Here is an 18861-nt window from a genome sequence, read left to right as displayed (position 1 = left end):
AAATTTGAGAGGAGCTTCCGGTTGGTTGGGGGGGGGGAGCAGGGCGTGCTAGGAGAAGACTCTATGGCAAGGGGCGGGTTTTCTGGTCAGCTCCACAATTGATAGGGCTTTTGGTTATGACTGATAGAGGAAAAAGGATGCTGTGCTAGGAGGAGACTCTATGGTTGGCTCCAGAATCGAACGGCGGGTTTCCGGTAAGGACCTTTGTGGCTCTTTATGAGTGTTTAAGGTTGCCGACCTCTGAGCTAGTTGGTTTATAAAGTCACCGATTCTAAATCGACCCTGGATTTCCAGAGACAAAATTGATCAGTTTTTTTCCTAAGGAAGAGTTTGGAAAATCGTCTTACCTTTTTCTTCCACCCTCCGGCAGGTGCCCGTCGTGCAGCCCTCGCAGGCGTTTTTTTCTCTGGAGTGAAGTCCTACATCGGGAGACGCGGAATTGACATTGAAGCCCCCACAGTTCCAAAATATTTCCACCTCCTCCCACCCCAACATTAAAGGATGGGCATAGGGAGAGTTCGTTCCCTCTTTCTTTTTTTCTTTTTTTAAAAAAATAATATTTATTGAATTTCCAAAAATTAAAATACCCAATACAAAAAAAAGCACAATACACAAAAACAAAATATATATATATATAAAACACACAAAGACAAACACATCAAAATTACATTACTCGTAACAGCTTTTCCTACATCGGTATCTCTTATCCTATTCAACCTCTATATACAGATTCTACTTCTAAGTATCTCTATAAACCAACATTCTTATATAAATGATCTTAACCTCTATTCAGAATTCAGTCTCATGACAAAATTCTCCCTTAAGTTTTATGCTTTACTCTCCAGCCAGGAATACCATCCATTCCATATTCGTTAGTACTCAGTGTTAGGAAATTGTTATCGTCCAACTGGTTGGTCAGGAAATATATAAACCAACATTGTGTGTTTGTAGCTAAAAGTATTATGTAGCTTTAAAAAACTGTGTTGCCTCATCATGCATCCTGATTGGTTGAGCTCTGTAGCCAATGTACTTAAAGAAAGCTGAATTATGGTTTGTGTGGATACTACATTATTTTACCTGCTGATATGCTGTAACTTTTTATTTCATCTCTACGCATGATCATGGCTATTTATTGCTTCTCTAATATTTATTGACTATTTTTTTTTATTGAACTTTGTTCCTGAATGAAACTAAAGAAGATCTGTTTTATTGTATTTTTCTACAACTGGTAAGAAGACTCTATATTTGAAAAATATCCCTGATTTTTGTCTCACTTTATATGTGTATGACTTGGATTGTTTTTTGGACTATAATTTTCCTTTTTCCCTAAAAGTAAAATATTATCAAAAGCCAGTTTGCTTGTATGTTAACTGTTATTATCCACAATCATTCTCAGTCGCTTTTGTGCGTAATCTCAACAGGGTACTATGCTCAATAACCCACAACATCAGTTGTGAGATAAGACTATCCTTAACACTCAATATCTTCCCTCTCCTTCATTTTGAGTTCCTTCCCTCTTTCAAGCATGCAAGTGGTCCATTGGTTGTTAAGCAACTCACTGCAATTGCCGAATCGTGAGATCATTTAAGCCAGGGGTAGTCAACCTTTTTATACCTACCGCCCACTTTTGTATCTCTGTTAGTAGTAAAATTTTCTAACCGCCCACCGGTTCCACAGTAATACGCCGTGTATCGTCGTCTGTGCATGCCTCTCGCGTATCGTGGGTTGGGTTTGGGGGGAGCACCAGCTACCAGCTCTGCTTGTTTGTTACAGCTGGGTGGTGTGGGGGGAGATGCGCGAGCTATTCTGGGACAAGGCTCTTTTGTTTGCGGTCGCACTCTAGCGCCATTTAGTTTCCCTTACGTAACGTGAACTAAACTTATGCGCGGGCGATACAAATAGTATATTTTCAGAAATTTAAATTGTCACGGGGAATTTTTATGAAAACCTAATGAAAATGTTTTTAAACAATGCTATGAATTTTTTTTTAAAAAGTCAATTAAATTTTAAAAAAGGAATGTACTTCAGTATCGGACAAAACCCCCTACCGCCCACCATGAAAGCTGGAACGCCCACTAGTGGGCAGTAGGGACCAGGTTGACTATCACTGATTTAAGGTTGACTCAGCCTTCCATCCTTTATAAGGTAGGTAAAATGAGGACCCAGATTGTTGGGGGCAATAAGTTGACTTTGTATATAATATACAAATGGATGAAGACTATTGCTTAACATAGTGTAAGCTGCCCTGAGTCTTCGGAGAAGGGTGGGATATAAATGCAAATAAATAAATAAGGGAATCTGGCTTTCCCCCCATTGGGTTATAGGTCACTTTGGGTTATAGGTCACATTTTTTAGGGCCGTTGTAAGTTTGAATGGTCACTAAGTGAATGGTTGTTAAGTCAAGAACTATGTTGCCTCTGCCAGGGCTCAATTTTGCCCTCCCCGGCTTCTGGCAGCACTCCGCCGGCCAAAAACAGGCTGCACGGAGGCCTCCCGAGGTCCCCCCCACCCCCCGTGGCCCATTTTCGGCCTCCCACAATACTTTGCAGGCCAAAAATGGGCTGCCCGGAGGCCTCCACACGGCCCGTTTTTGGCCAGCAGAGTGCTGCAGGAGGCCGAAAAATGGCCACAAAGGGGAGGAGCCATGCAGCCCATTTCAGCTGGCAGATGAACTGCAGGCTGGTCCTTTGATATTTCCAACCCTGATCCGTGGGGCGGATTTAAGCACCCTCACGGGCCAGGTCCTGCCCGCGGGCCTTGAGTTTGACACCGCTGCCTTATGCCATTTCAGAAAAAACGGTTGCTTATCCTCTTCTTTAAAAGGCTCCAAGGATGTTGTCGTTAGTTTTATACCCTGTATTCGGTTCTCGGAAGTCGCGGGGGGTGGGGGGAGGAAGGGGAAGGGAGGGGGAGGGGGTAGAAAATGGATTGATAGTTAATGTACAAAGATGATTGAAGATGTATAATTAATGTAAGATCGGAGCTGCCTGGCTACCACTTCAGAATGATGGGAAGGAAGGAAGTAGAAGAGAGAAGGAGGTAGGAAAGAGAAGAAGAGGAAGAGGAAAGGAAGGAAGAGGGATAGAAGAGGGAGAAGAAAGGAGTAGGGAGGAAGGAGGAGAGGATGTAGATAAGAGAAGGGGAGGATGGTTGTGGAAAGTAGAAGAAGGTAGAGAAGGGAAGAGAGTTAAAGGAAGGGGGTGGTGACCGGGCAGGTCCGATTAATTGTATATGATGGTACATTAAATATGTTATTGGATATGTTATTGGATAAGAATGTTAAAATAAAACTTTTTAAAATAAAATTAAAAAAAATAATAATAAAAGGCTCCAAGGATGGAGATCTCAAAAAGCTTAAATCCTGGCAACTGGACCAAAGTTTGTTAATCAGAAATGTTCCGTTACTCATCCAAATGAGTAACATCAGTCAAAATAAAAATAAAACAAAACATTAAGAGTCTCGTTGGAACGTATCCAACTCTTGCCACAGAAACCAACTGCAGGGGTTTCTCCCCCAAATTTCTCCAGTTTGGTTTCTCCAGGGATGGGAACACCCACAACTTCTGGTGGCAAGCTGTTCCGCTGATTTCAATTGTTCTCACTGTCTGGGAATTTCTCTTTAAGAGTAGAATGACTTTTATGTGAGAGAGAGAAAAAACATGTTTCAAATCTGGTGGGGGAGGGGAGAGGAATACAACAGCTCCCACTTATATTATGGTTGTGGTGGTGATGTGGTTAGAATGCGGTATTGCAGGCTAATTCTGCTGACTGCCAGCAGTTCGAGTCTCACCGGATCATGGTTGACTCAGCCTTCTGTCCTTCTGAGGTGGGTAAAATGAGGACCCAGATTGTTGGGGACCATGGGCTGACTCTGTAAACCACTTAGAGAGGGCTGTAAAAGCACTGTAGAAGCGGTATATAAGTCTAAATGCTATTTCCTTCTCTCTCTCTTTCTCTCTCTCTCTCTCTCTCAACCTATCATCCATCCATCCATCATGTCTATCTTATCTATCTATCTATCATCTATATCTATCATCTATATCCATCTATCATCTATATCTATCTATCATCTATATCTATTTATCATCTGTATCTATCTCTATCATCCATCCTGTCTATCTATCATTTCTGTCTGTCTATCCTATCTATCTATCTATCTATCTATCTATCTATCTATCTATCTATCTATCTATCTATCTATCTATCTATCTTCTATATCTATCTATCATCTATATCTATCATCTGTATCTCTCTATCATCCATCCATCCATCCATCCATCCATCCTGCCTGCCTGCCTGCCTATCTACCTACTTACCCATCTACCATGTCTGTCTGTCTGCCTATCTTATCTTATCTTATCTGATCTGATCTGATCTATCTGTTCTGTCCCCTCCCGGCCTCAGCCACGCGAGCTGGCTAAACGAGCCAGTAATTGAGTTCACAGCTGCTATCAGTCCTGGCAGGGAATCTGCAGCTGCCTGCCAAAGTCTCCCTTATCTTGGGATTGCCAGGCAACCAGGAAGTCAGCAATCCAGGCCGAATGTTCAGCTCACTTCTCCATGAGTCAAATAGTTCAGCTCAATTTTTGCTCATCACGGAGCAGAAGAGCAGCCAGGGCTGCTTTTATACTCTGTGGGGTGTGGCTCCGTGACTCTAGGCCTGCCCCACCCCTTCCTTTGTTGTAGCCGCCTCTCGTATCTCCGAAACCTGGGATCCAGCCAGGCCTGATTGCCATCAGCCGGGTCTGGAGGTATGGCGGGGGGGAAGAGTCAGGGGACGGAGGCCTCGTTATCTCCTCCATCTGGCCTGCCTCTGGCTCCTGGAGCTGAGACAGGGAAGCCGGTGCTCCAGAGGTAAGTCCTGATGGCCTTTCCCCCTCACTTTCTGAGTCATTTTCTGGCAGAGGGCCCAGCTTGGGGGGCGCAGACACAACACCATCCTGTCTGTCTGTCTATATCATCTCTATCTGTCTTTCTCTCTATATACACACACACAAATACTCTATTTAATTTTAAAATATATGTCCCCCCCTTGCAGCAGTTAGAATGCAGTATTGCAGGCAAACTCAGCCCACTGCCAGGAGTTCGATCCTGACGGGCTCAAGCTTGACTCAGCCCTCCATCCTTTTTAGAGGTCGGTTAAACAAGGACCCAGATTGTTGGGGGGACAATAGGCTGACTCTGTAAATCCCTTAGAGAGGGCCGTGAAGTGCTATGAAGCGGTATCTAAGTATCTCAGTGCCCTTGCTACTGCAACTCCTTCCCTAAAATAACTCCATGGGTCACAAGCGAAGGCTCTACCCACACAAACCCGACCTGGTCACTGTACTTCTCGGATTCAGAAGAGCTTTCCGAGTTCTCCTCCTCCGAAGGAGAGCCGCTGGCTTGCTCAAGGTCACTCGAAGATTTCCTGGGTCGTTTCGCTCCCGGCATCTAGAACAGGAGGGAGGGAATAAAAATCAGACGGTGCATCAGAGATGGCCTGATTTATCTATCTCCTTTATTTATTTATCTCCTTTCTTTATTTCTTTAGATCGGGGGTCTCCAACCTTGGTCCCTTTAAGACTTGTGGACTTCAATTCCTAGAGTCCCTCAGCCAGCAAAGCTGGCTGAGGAACTCTGGGAGTTGAAGTCCACAAGTCTTAAAGGGACCAAGGTTGGAGACCCCTGCTTTAGATAACCTTTATTGTCACTTTTTTCTGGCGCATATTAAAGAGCGGCACGGTGGCCTAGAGGTGGAGCTCTTGCCTCAACAATCAGGAGGCTGTGAGTTCGATCCTAGGGTAGAGGCAGATATTTCTCTCTCTGGGCACGATGAGAATATATCTGCTGAACAAAACTCCGCATTGGCAACAGGAAGGGCATCTGGCCAGGAAACACTCCGCTCCATTCTGTTGCCCAAGACTCCACCCCGCAAAGGATTATGGGGTCGTTAAAAGAGGACAATGATGAGTGGCGCACATTAAAAAATGAAATTCTGAAGTTTGCTCTCAAAATACACACACACACTTATACAGGTAATCCTCGATTTAACAACAGTTCATTTAGTCAACATTCAAACTTACAATGGCACTGAAAAAAGTGACTTATGACCGGTTTTCACACTTACGACCATTGCAGCATCCCCGTGATTTACACATTCGGATGCTTAACAACGGATTCATTTTTATGACGGGCCGCAGAGTCTCTGGGTCACGTGATCCCTTTTTGCAGCCTTCTGACCAGCAAAGTCAATGGGGAAACCAGAGTCACTTAATGAGCATGTTAGTAATTTAAAAACTGCCGTGATTCACTTAACAGCTGTGGCAAGAGAGGTCGCAAAATGGGGCAAAACTCGCTTAACAAATTTCTCTCTTAGCGTACATTTGCATTACATAAAATAACAAATTTTGGAGTCAATTGTGTTCCTAAATCCTGGATTATTGCAATGCTCTCTACATGGGGCTCCCCTTGAGATGCACTCGGAGGCTTCAGTTGGTCCAGAATGCAGCTGCGCGGGTGATAGAGGGAGTCACGCGTAGCTCCCATGTGACACCTCTCCTGCGCAGACTGCACTGGCTTCCTGTTGCCTTTCGGGTGCATTTCAAGGTTTTGGTTACCACCTTTAAAGCGCTCCATGGCTTGGGGCCTGGGTACTTACGGGACCGCCTGCTGTTACCTCATGCCTCCCACCGACCCGTACGCTCGCACAGAGAGGGGCTTCTCAGGGTGCCGTCCGCCAGACAATGTCGGCTGGCGGCCCCCAGGGGGAAGATCCTTCTCTGTGGGGGCCCCCACTCTTTGGAACGAACTCCCCCCTGGTTTACACCAAATACCTGACCTTCGGACTTTTCGCCACGAACTGAAAACATATCTGTTTGTTCGTGCGGGGCTTTCTTAAATTGTTTAGTTTGACTTTTAAATTTTCTCTTTGGTTTTAATTGGGGTTTTTTAGATTCTTAATTATTTTAAATTCGGCCATATTGTATAATAAGTTTTTTAACTGTATTTTAACTGTATATTGCTTTGCTTTTTTATTTTGGCTGTACACCGCCCTGAGTCCTTCGGGAGAAGGGCGGTTTATAAATCTAATAAATAATAATAATAATAAAAAATTGAGGACTACCTGTACCAGCTGGGCCGAGACAGAAATGCTAATTATTTAGCATACTGGGTAGTCCTCAACTTACCACCGCAATTAAGAGCGAAATTTCCATGGCTAAGCAAGAGAGAAGTGCATTTCCCCCCTCATTTTGCGCCCGTTCTTCCACAGTTGTTAAGCGAATCCCTGCAGTTGTTAAGTAAGCAACACGGTCGTTAAGTGAACCTAGCTAGTGGACTTTTGCTTGTCAGAAAGTCGCAAAAGGGGAATCACGTGACTTTGGGACACCGCGACCGTCATAAATACGAGCCACTTGCCAAGCGTCCAAATTTCGATCATGTGACCGTGGGGTTGCCGCAACGGTCGTTAAGTGTGAGAAACGGTCACCGGTCGCTGTTTTTCAGTGCTGCTGTACCTTCCAACGGCCGCTAAAACGAACAGTGGGTTAAGTCGAGGTCTACCTGTACACGCCAGTCAAATCATGATCAAGTCTGTGTTGCATACTTAACTCCGTGCAGGGCCGCGGTGTGGCTCAGGCTGTAAGAAGCCTGTTATTAAAACACAGCAGCCTGCAATTACTGCAGGTTCTAGTCCCACCAGGCCCAAGGTTGACTCAGCCTTCCATCCTTTATAAGGTAGGTAAAATGAGGACCCAGATTGTTGGGGGGGCAATAAGTTGACCTTGTAAATATACAAATAGAATGAGACTATTGCCTTATACACTGTAAGCCGCCCTGAGTCTTCGGAGAAGGGCGGGATATAAATGTAAATTTAAAAAAAGCGGATGGTGACGAAGTGCGTCAGAAATACATAATTAAAATCCCCACCGGCCACCCGCAAGGACGGTCCCCAGCAAATATTCCCACAGCGGGAGAATCAAAAAGGCATCGCAAAGTCCCAAAGCAAAGAGGCTGGTGTTTTGGAAAACTCGGGTGCCATGAGGCTTAGCCAATCATCCCCAGGGAAATGGATTCCAGAAAAGGCCGCTCGGCAACTGGGGAGGCTTCACTTAGAATAGAATAGAATAACAGAGTTGGAAGGGGCCTTGGAGGTCTTCTAGTCCAACCCCCTGCTTAGGCAGGAAACCCTAGACAAGCGGCTGTGCAATCTCTTCTTCAAAACTTCCAGTGTTGGAGCATTCACAACTTCTGGAGGCAAGTTGTTCCACTGATTAATTGTTTTTAACTGTCAGGAAATTTCTCCTTAGTTCTAAGTTGCTTCTCTCCTTGATTAGTTTCCACCCATTGCTTCTTGTTCTACCCTCAGGTGCTTTGGAGAATAGCTTCACTCCCTCTTCTTTGGGGCAGCCCCTGAGATATTGGAAGACTGCTATCCTGTCTCCCCTGGTCCTTCTTTTTATTAAACTAGACATACCCAGTTCCTGCAACCGTTCTTCATATGTTTTAGCCTCCAGTCCCCTAATCATCTTTGTTGCTCTTCTCTGCACTCTTTCTAGAGTCTCAGCATCTGTTTTACATCGTGGTGACCAAAACTGAATGCAATATTCCAAGTGTGGCCTTACCAAGGCATTATAAAGTGGTATTAACACGTCACGTGATCTTGATTCTATCCCTCTGTTTATGCAGCCCAGAACTGTGTTGGCTTTTTTGGCAGCTGCTGCACACGGCTGGCTCATATCTAAATGGTTGTCTACTAGGACTTTAAGAGGCTCCTAAGGGGGCGTGTGTAAATGCATTAACGTGCCTATGTCACTCAACCCAATATAACACAACCAACACAAACCCTAAAAAGAATTACACAGTGCTATACATCAAAGTGCAGAGAAGAGCAACCAGGATGATGAAGGGACCGGAGGCTAAAACGTACGATGGACAGTTGCAGGAACTGGGCCTGGCTAGTCTAGTGAAGAGAAGGACCAGGGGAGACAGGATAGCCGTCTTCCAATATCTGAGGAGCTGCCCCAGAGAGGAAGGGGGTCAAGCTATTCTTCAAAGCACCTGAAGGCCAGACAAAGAATAATGGATGGAAACTGAACAAAGAGAGATTCAACTGGAAATGAGGAGAAATTTCCTGACAGTGAGAGCAATCCACCGGTGGAACAGAAGTTGCCTTCGGAAGTTGTGGGAGCTTCATCACTGGAGGCTTTCAAGAAGAGACTGGACTGCCATCTGTCAGAAATGGTGTAGGGTCTCCTGCTTGGGCAGGGGTTGGACTAGATGACCTCCAAGGCCCCTTCCAACTCTGTTATTCTGTAAATATCTGTAAATATCTGTAAAATAATATCCCACAAATATACGACCACGACCACATGGAATCAGAGTAGCACACTAGCCAACTAAAGCCCCCCAAAACATCTTAAGCGACTGAAGAAGAAGAAGAAGAAGAAGAAGAAGAAGAAGAAGAAGAAGAAGAAGAAGAAGAAGAAGAAGAAGAAGAAGAAGAAGAAGAAGAAGAAGAAGAAGAAGAAGAAGAAGAAGAAGAAACAAGGAGTCATTTACAACCTACAATGTAAAACTAGCCACAACCACTATGTAGGTCAGGGGTTCCCAAACCTGCCAGGTTTAAGACTTGTGGACTTCGACTCCCAGAATTAGCTGGAGAATTCTGGGAGTCGAAGTCCACAAGTCTTAAAGTTGTCAAGTTTGAAGACCTCTGATGTAGGCCAAACAGGCAGAAGGCCTGCTATTATTTTAATTTCTCAACAGATGAAGACAGATTTAACCATAGTTTCGATTGGGGAAAATGTGACCACCCTAAGATCAGGCTAAGTCCAAAAATGCCAGGGGATTTCTAGAAGCCTGGCCATCAACAGACACATAGACATTAACAAAGTCTACAGACTATGCAAGAGAGACGATCGGCCAGTCCAAAAATGGAACACAAGGACTCCGGCATCTCTCCGCCCTCAATCGGCAGCCAGATCAGCATAGATTAACTCCAAGGTCCACTTACAATCCAGTAAGTGATACCCCAATGAAAGAAACCGTCAAAGAGCCATCAATAAACAGCCCAACCAAAGAATCTCTATGACTGTCGTCCCCCACACAGATAGGCAAGACGGCCAGAATATAAACTGAGAGCAAACAACACTCCTTACTCAGCACTGATGACGTTACCTAGTTGGGTCATGAAACGTCTGCAAGGAAACAACCAAGCTCAGAGAGCACCGAAGACCCCTCATGCCAACCCTGAGCTACAAATATTCTCCTTGAATTGTTTTTTTTTTTGCACCTTGTGCCTTTGAATTCGTAATTTTAGCTTGGCGAACAAAGCAAATAACAATAAGAAATACCATATTTTTTGGACTATAAGACACACTTAAGTTTAGAAGAGGAAAACAAGAAAAAAAAAGTTTTGGGCCTCCCTTTTTTCAGCCTGTTTTTGAGGCTTTTTTGGCCTTTTTTTCAAAAAAAAAAAAACAGGATGAAAAAAACTTTAAAAACAGGCTAAAAAGCCTCAAAAACGAGCCAAAAAAGCCTCAAAAAAAGGCTTTAAAAAGTCTCAAAAATGAGCCAAAAAAGCCTCAAAAACAGGGCCAAAAAGCCTCAAAAACGGACCAAAAAAAGCCATAAAAATGGGCCAAAAAGCCTCAAAACGGGCTAAAAAAGCCTCAAAAACGACCAAAAAAAGCCTCAAAATGCCCCTCAAAAGCCTCAAAATGCCCCTCAAAAGCCTCAAAAACAAGCCAAAAAACCCCTCAAAAACGGGCTGAAAAAAAGCCTCAGAAACGGGACCAAAAAAAGCCTCAAAAACGGGCTAAAAAGCCTCAAAAACGGGCTTAAAAAGCCTCAAAAACGGGCTTAAAAAGCCACAAAAACGAGCCAAAAAATCCTCAAAAACAGGCCAAAAAAAATCCACAAAAACGGGCCAAAAAAGGCACAAAAATGGGCTACAAAAGCCTCAGAAAACAGCCCCTCCCCAAAAAAGCCTCAAAATGCCCCCCCAAAAGCCTCAAAAACAGCCCCCCCAAAAAGCCTCAAAAATGGGCCAAAACCCCCTAAAAACGGGCTGAAAAAAACCCTTAGAAACGAGACCAAAAAAAGCCTCAAAAACGGGCTAAAAAAGCCTCAAAAATGAGCTGAAAAAAGCCTTGAAAATGGGCTGAAAAAAGGCCCAAAAACGGGCCTTGTGTGAAGGCCAAAAAATGGCTGGCGGGTGGGCGGGGCTTCGGCAACATTCGGCCTATAAGACGCACAGCCATTGTCACCCCCTTTTGAGAGAAAAAAAATACGTCTTATAGTCTGAAAAATACGGTACATAGGTGAACCAACCGGCAGCTATAACTGCCTAAGCCCGACCTCCTGGAGCAGCTGAAGCTTGCAGCTGGTCTTCAAGGACCGTCCCAAGTTGACTGCATTACAGTAGTCTATCCAAGAGATGACCAAGGCGCGAGGGATGGCAAGCAAGATGCCTGGTTCCAGGATGGGGATGAGCAAAGGCCTAATAGAAGTCCAGTCCAGTCCTCCCGCCACAAAAAAATTACGAAATGAGTCTGCTTGGAGAAGCATGGCCCCTCTCTCCAGAATTCAAAATGGACTTTCCCTGAACTCGGAAGGTTTTAATACAACAGAGCTACAAGTAGACCTCAACTTACGACCACAATTGGCATCGCTAAGCCCTGCGGTTGTTAAGGGAGTCACTCGCAATTCAATGACCTTTTTGGCTGTAGCTGTTAAGCGGAACACCCGGTTGTAAAACAAATCCAGTTGTCCCCCCCACCCCACCCCCATCGACTTTGCTTGTTTGAAGCCGGCTGGGAAAGTTGCCAACAGCGATCACGTGACTGCGGGTGCACCGCCACGGTCATAAGTGCGAAGACCGATTGTAAATCACTTCCCCCCCCCCCCAGCACCATTTCCAATGGTTGTAAGTCGAGGACTACCTGTTCTTTGTCTTGCTGGGATGAAGCTCTTGTTGATCCCCATCCAGACCTGACTAAGCTCCCAAGTGCTCAACCACAATTCAGGCTTGGCCTGGGGTCTAGTTGTAAAATAGCTGAGAACCATCTGGTGGTGCCCCATCCGGAAATTGCTCACTTTTGTAGCTAACGATTTCCTTTTCACGCTGCTGTGATCGCTTCCTTTGTCCGACTCTTCGCTCTCTGCCTTCTCCACAGTCATCCCGGCTGCGCCGACACCTGCGGCTGGGGTCGAGTCTTCTTCCCCGGGAACGTCGCTACCTCCTCCTCCTCCGACGGGGTCGATGTCACCAACTTCGCTGTCGGAGGAGCTCAGTGGCTATAAGGGTATAAGGAAGGAGAGAAAGGGACAAAAGGAGAGTAGTGACCGGAGGGAGGCCTCTAGATATGACTCAATTGAGGAATTCACAGTCAAGATCCTGGCAAATGAGAAGCAGATTCAGGACCGCAGCTGGAAGTCTTCTGCAATGTTTTTCAAACTTGGCAACTTCAAGGTGTGCGGACATTTAACTCCCAGAATTCCTCAACCAGCATCTGTGGACTTTCAGAATTCCCCAGCCAGCATGTGTGACCTTCAACTCACGGAATTCCCCAGCTAGGAAGTGGCCTTCAACTCCCAGAATTCTCCAGCTAGGAACTGGACTTCAACTCTAGAATTCTGTAGCTGGGATGTTTGGACTTCAACTCCCAGAATTCACTGGCTAGGAAGTGGCTTCGATCCCCAGAATTCCCAAGTCAGGATGGGCTTCAGCTCCCAGAACTCCCCAACTAGAAAGTGGGCTTCAACTCTCAGAATTCCCCAGCCAGAATGTCCCACAGTTCAGCCCTTTGCTATAGAGATCCACTAGAGTGATGGGTTTCTACCGGTTCGCCCCGGTTCGGGAGAACCGATAGTAGCAGTAGCGGGAGGCTCCGCCCACCCGCCCGGGCGTCATCACGGACGTTCTACACATACGCAGAAGTACCATGCTTGGCTCGTGCACGCGCGCACTCCCAGTTCTGAACCTGTAGTGAAGGTAAGTGGAAGCCAGTGCTGATCTACTGCACAAACCGATGTGCAAACAAATCATGTCAGACTCACCGGAGGTGCGCTGTAGCTGGCGTGAGGGTTGTTCTGGATTTCCCACAATCCTTCATTGAAACCTTTCCGTTTGTTGAGCTTCCCGTATTTGTCCTTGTACTTCTCATAAGGGAAAAGGTCCTTGGGGCCCAAAAACGCCCTGCAGGATTATGGACAGAGCAAACAAGAAATGGAAGGGTTTGGAGAGAAAGGGACGGTAATCCCACATGGCTTTTGCCACCGGCTCACCCGCAGAATCTCCTGAAGTTGGCACTTACGTCTCGTGGGTTCCGAAAAAGAATATGGGGTACTTGTTGGGGGGAGGCTTCACGGCCCCATCAATGATGTCATCGATCTGGAAAGAAGAGGGAGACAAAGTCAATAAAAATTAGAGGCAGAATGAAAAACGGGCCATATTCAAGCAGGAAACAACCCAGCATTCATGCAAGAGTCACACAGGTTCTATGTCTGCCTGAGAGCTGAAAAGGGAAGTGGACACTATGCGGTTAGTCCTTGCTTAACAACCATAATTAGGACCGGAAACTCTGATGCTAAGTGGTGTGACCTTCTCAGCTGGCTTCTGACAAGCAAGGCATTTGGAATACGGCATCGAGTTATGGTCGCCATCATAGAAGAGAGATGTTGTGTTGTGCCACGCCCGCCCTCCTCTCCTCGGCTGGGCCCCTCCCTCCTCCTGCCGCGCCTGTTATCAGATTCAGAGTCTGATAACAAAGAGGAACGGCCTGGCATGCCTCCAGCCCCCAGCCCTGGCACCATGCCCGGAAAGAATGTCAGGAATGAACAAACAAACCTCACTCCTACAGCGTGTGAGCATGAAGCCAGCCACGTGCTAGAATTGCCGGCAGCAGATCCAGAGGAAGGGAATTTACAGTGGATGGATCCCCGCTTCCGGAGATCTGAGAGGCAACGTCAGCAGAAGGAAGGGAGGGGCAGGTCTGGATAAGTGCTGAGTCATGGAGCCACACCCCATGGCCTATATAAAGGATCTGCTTTTTGGCATTCCTTAAGTCAAGCAAAGTCTCATCTGGTTTACTGAAGTCACATCTTGGATTCCTGCCTGCCCTAAGAACTCTGAAAGGAATTTGGCAAAGCTGCAGAGGCTTCGTGACCACGCTTGATACAGACTTCCCAGACCCGGTCGTCCGAGGGGGAGTGGGACACGACATGTTGAGATAGATAGATATACAGGGGTGGGCTTCAAAATTTTTAGCAAGGGGTTCTTTGCCCGGTTGCTGGGTGGGCGTGGCAATGGTGGGCGTAGCCTAGTTGGCCTCCTGCACTACAGCCGGAGGGGGGCATTTTTGCCCTCCCTGGGCTCTGGAGGCTTCTCTTGAGCCTCCGGGAGGGCGAAAACAGCTTCCCCCGGCTCCGGAGGTCCTCTGGAGGCCTCTGTTTCCGGCCTTCCCAAACTTCAGGTAGGCCTGTTTTCCGCCCTCCCCGAGCCTCTGTGTGCACCCTGCACTTACCGGCATCCAAAACGGGCTGTGTGGGGACTCCTGAGAGAGGTGGGGTGGGCGGGGCCAGCCAGGAGTGGGATTTGGGGGTACTCCGAACTGCACAGAATCTTAGCTAGAGGTTCTTCCGAACCCCTGCGAACCCCCAGCAGCCCAACCCCTGTAGGTATAGATGATAGACAGACAGACAGACAGACAGACAGACAGACAGATCAATCGATCAAGGGTCTCCAACCTTGGCAACTTGAAGATTTGCCAAGGTTGGAGACCTCTGACATAGATGGTAGATAGTTAAAAGAGGGTGCCCAGAACTGAGTAGAATTTGGCCTTCAAACAGGAGTCCACCAACCTGTGGGCCACGTGAATGAGCAACTGGTGTACGCACAGTCCCATTTGCACGAGCGTCGTGAGTGTTCTCGGCCCTAAACTTACATGTGCTCATGCACGCATCTGCCCTTCTCGCACAACCATCTCCTCTTCCCCCCTCCTCCCTCCCCCTCCGGACAGCCAACCTGGAAAAGTTGGGGAACTCTGCCTTAGAAATAAACCTTCTTCGGGATGAGTCACGCCCGACAACGGTTCCGATACCCAGTTATACAAATAAGCACATACTTCTATCTGGAATTTGATAGAGGTTGACTGGAATCACTAAATATTTCATACCGAAATATGTTTGGTTTTTTTTTTTACAGGACGCGCAGATTAAGAACAGGCGTGTCAGGGCAGGAATATACAGAATTCCGTAGCTCCTGTTTCAACTGTTTGCTTTATGCAAGGAAATTATCCAATGTGGGAACAGGGCGACGTTTTCCAATTCCCCAGGAAGTTCTTTGAAGAAAAACAGCGAACTGGGATACCATATACTGCAGGGGTGTCCAAAGTTTTTTTGGTGAGGGCCAAATACAGAAAAATAAGCAAAGGCCCGGGCCACACCATTGAACCGGGGGCTAATTTTTCGTACCAGTTCTGTGGGCGTGGCTTATTTTGGGGTGTGGTTTGGTGGTCATGTGACTGGTGGGCGTGGCTAACTGCTCATGTGACTGAGTGGATGTGGCTATGGGCATAGAAACTACTCAGAGGGCTAAAAAAAGTAATTTTTGACCAGTCCTCACACTTATGACCATCCTCACATTTATGCCCATTGCAGCATTTTTAACAACCATATCACTCATTTCACAACTGCTTCTCTTCACCACGGTTACAAGATAGGGTGCAAAATGTAAAGATAGTTGTAGGTGGGAGGGCCAGTCAAAGTGTGAGGACAGGTCAAAATAACTTTTCAGCCCTCTGAGTAGTCCTTATGCACAAAATGCTGCAACAGGCATAAATGATGACCGGTCATAAGTGTGAGGACTGGTCAAAGTGTGAGAACCTGCCAGAAATCACTTTTTCCAGCCGTCTGGGTAGTCCCTATGCACAATTTAGGCTTAAGTATCCGAAAGTTTGGTGGTTGAGACACGAAGGACTTCACAGAGATGGCTATCAGTCATTCTGGATCTCAGTCGGCTTTTGTTCTGATTTAACAGAGAAAATGTTTGTTCACATATGTATGTTGAGCCGAACAGGCTCATCATTCTTTAACGTGGCGTCTCATCAGAGGAAACTTGGCATGATCCAAACTCTGATAGAAGTCAGGAGGAGAGAAGCTGATGTTGACTCTTCAGAGAATCATCACATTGCATTTCAATCAGTTCTAACTGCAGACTCTCCTCCACTTCTTCTGCATCCACCAGGAAGGGGTCGAGAACAGCTTGATTTGTTTTCAATGACAGAAAAATCTTGAAAACGCTGGTTGAATTCTGTCACAAGAGATGTAATTACAGAAACATATTTCTCCTTTTAGCAGAAAGGTCTGCCTTTGGAAAAGCAGACTTGATTTCAGACAGCGCAGGGAAGTGTGCAGTTTACAATATGTGGATATCATCTTCATTTAAGGGGAAAATGTTTCATATTCATTCATCTTGGCCAGGGTGTCAAACTTGGTCTCTTTAAGACTTGTGGACTTCAACTCCCAGAGTCCTCAGCCAGCAAAGCTGGCTGAGGAACTCTGGGAATTGAAGTCCACAAGTCTTAAAGAGACCAGGTTTGGACACCCTGATCTTAACTTTGTTTTGTATTTGGTATGAACTTGAAACTCCTTCGTTATTCCCTGCCCAAGGGGTGGAGGCGAGGAGCCTCGCCAGGCGGCCCGAGGAAGGCGAGGTAGAACTGCTGGGGTCGGGCACAGCCAGCAGCCTCTTTCTCGCTCGCCGCCTCCTCCGCCCCTCCTTCGTTATTCCCTGCCCAAGGGGTGGAGGCGCGAGGAGCCTCACCAGGCGGCCCGAGGAAGGCGAGGTAGAACTGCTGGGGTCGGGCACAGCCAGCAGCCTCTTTCTCGCTGCCGCCGCCTCCTCCGCCCCTCCTTCGTTATTCCCTGCCCAAGGGGTGGAGGCGAGGAGCCTCGCCAGGCGGCCCGAGGAAGGCGAGGTAGAACTGCTGGGGTCGGGCACAGCCAGCAGCCTCTTTCTCGCTGCCGCCGCCTCCTCCGCCCCTCCTTCGTTATTCCCTGCCCAAGGGGTGGAGGCGCGAGGAGCCTCGCCAGGCGGCCTGAGGAAGGGGAGGGTAGAACTGCTGGGGTCGGGCACAGCCAGCAGCCTCTTTCTCGCTCGCCGCCTCCTCCTCCTCTGCCCCCTCCCTTCGTTATTCCCTGCCCAAGGGGTGGAGGCGAGGAGCCTGCCAGGCGGCCCGAGGAAGGCGAGGGTAGAACTGCTGGGGTCGGGCACGGCCAGCAGCCTCTTTCCCGCTCGCCGTCGCCTCCTCCGCCCCCTCCCTTCGTTATTCCCTGCCCAAGGGGTGGAGGCACGAGGAGCCTTGCCAGGCGGCCCGAGGAAGGCGAGGATAGAACTGCTGGGGTCGGGCACGGCCAGCAGCCTCTTTCCCGCTCGCCGCCTCCTCACCTGTTTCTCGATGGCTGTCACTGCCGCCACGCGTGTCCGACATGGGGAGGCGCGAGGAGCCTCACCAGGCGGCCCGAGGAAGGCGAGGGTAGAACTGCTGGGGTCGGGCACGGCCAGCAGCCTCTTTCCCGCTCGCCGCCTCCTCCGCCCCCTCCCTTCATTATTCCCCGCCCATGGGGAGGAGCCGCGAGCCTCGCAGCGAACCACCGGGCAAGCACCGGGAGGCGGCCGAAAAGGGCCATATTCAGTTATACTTTCAAAATTTGCTGCGGGCCAATAAAAACTGACCCGCGGGCCGCAGTTGGCCCGCGGGCCGTAGTTTGGACACCCCTGATATACTGCATGCAAATTTCTGGACAATTGAAGAGCAAGCTTGCAAAGTTGCAAGAATGGCGCTTAGCTAGATGTAGGAAAAAGGTCTTCTCCATGCCTAACTACAGGCAGTCCTCAACTTACAACCGCAATGGGGAGCAGAACTTTTGTTCCTCAGCAAAGAAGTCATTAAGTGAGTCGCACCTGATTGCATGATCTTTTTCTTTTCCCCCAGCTGTTAAGTGAATCACTTAAGTTAGTAGCATGGTTGGAAAGTGAATCTGCTTCCCCCATTTGCTTGTCAGAAGGTCGCAAAAGGGGATCATGTGACCCCCAGGACACTGCAACAGTCATATATATATGAGTCAGTTGCTAAGTGGCTGAATCTTGATCAGGTGACCATAGGAATGTGGCAATGGTCGTTAAGTGTGAAAAACAGTCACTTTTTTCCCCTCTTTGGTTCTAGATTGGTTCTCTCCTTGATGAGTTTCCATCCATTGCTGCTTCTTTTTTTTAGAATTTTTTTTAGAATTTTTTTAGACAGATATAAAAAACATCTTCAATACAAATACACGCAGTGTGTTGATTGGTTGATTACAAATCTTTTGTGCAATTGCAACAAATTCATGTCTTTTAATTTATCTAATTTCACATTTCACCAATCTGATATATATCCAATTGTTTTAGTCCATTATTCATTTGTTTAACTGTAAGTATTTCTTCCCTCACTTCATACAAAGTATTCTCAATTTTGAATTATGTTGCATCGTTTATTTCACCATCTTGAATCAAACCGTTGATATTGTTTTATTTTATATATTTCAACAATCCTTACATTGTAAAAACCTCTATCAAATTTGATTACCATATTTTTTTTGTCTAACCACTGATAAAATAAGTCCCATATCTTGTAATATTGTTTATCTTCCTGTTCCCTAATGTCAAATGTCAATTTGCTCATTTCAGCACATTCCATTATTTTCATCTTCATCTTGCGTTGGTATTTTCTCATTTTTCCAAATTTTAGCAAACACAATTCAAGCCGCTCTTAATACATTCTTAATATCTCAATTCTCTATTGTAAGTTTCAGGTAACATCCCCAATAAAAAAAATCTCT

The 18861-nt window shown here is 46.8% G+C and overlaps 1 protein-coding gene across 2 annotated transcripts in view; it reads right to left on the bottom strand.

The window, feature by feature from the left end:
* HDGFL2 (HDGF like 2) overlaps positions 1-18861 on the bottom strand; it is a 47553-nt gene that overhangs the window by 18328 nt on the left and 10364 nt on the right. For both annotated transcript variants that reach the window (XM_058163611.1, XM_058163612.1), the window contains exons 2-6: positions 13299-13375; positions 13042-13180; positions 12079-12279; positions 5317-5433; positions 348-419 (exon numbers count right to left, since the gene is read on the bottom strand). In XM_058163611.1, coding sequence (XP_058019594.1) covers positions 348-419; positions 5317-5433; positions 12079-12279; positions 13042-13180; positions 13299-13375 — 606 coding nt within the window. The remainder of the gene's footprint in view (positions 1-347; positions 420-5316; positions 5434-12078; positions 12280-13041; positions 13181-13298; positions 13376-18861) is intronic.

Source organism: Ahaetulla prasina, chromosome 1, assembly GCF_028640845.1.
Source record: "Ahaetulla prasina isolate Xishuangbanna chromosome 1, ASM2864084v1, whole genome shotgun sequence".
Taxonomy (NCBI): Eukaryota; Metazoa; Chordata; class Lepidosauria; order Squamata; family Colubridae; genus Ahaetulla; species Ahaetulla prasina.
The sequence above is the reverse complement of the archived record's forward strand: the minus strand, read 5'-3'. Positions and strand labels throughout refer to the sequence as shown.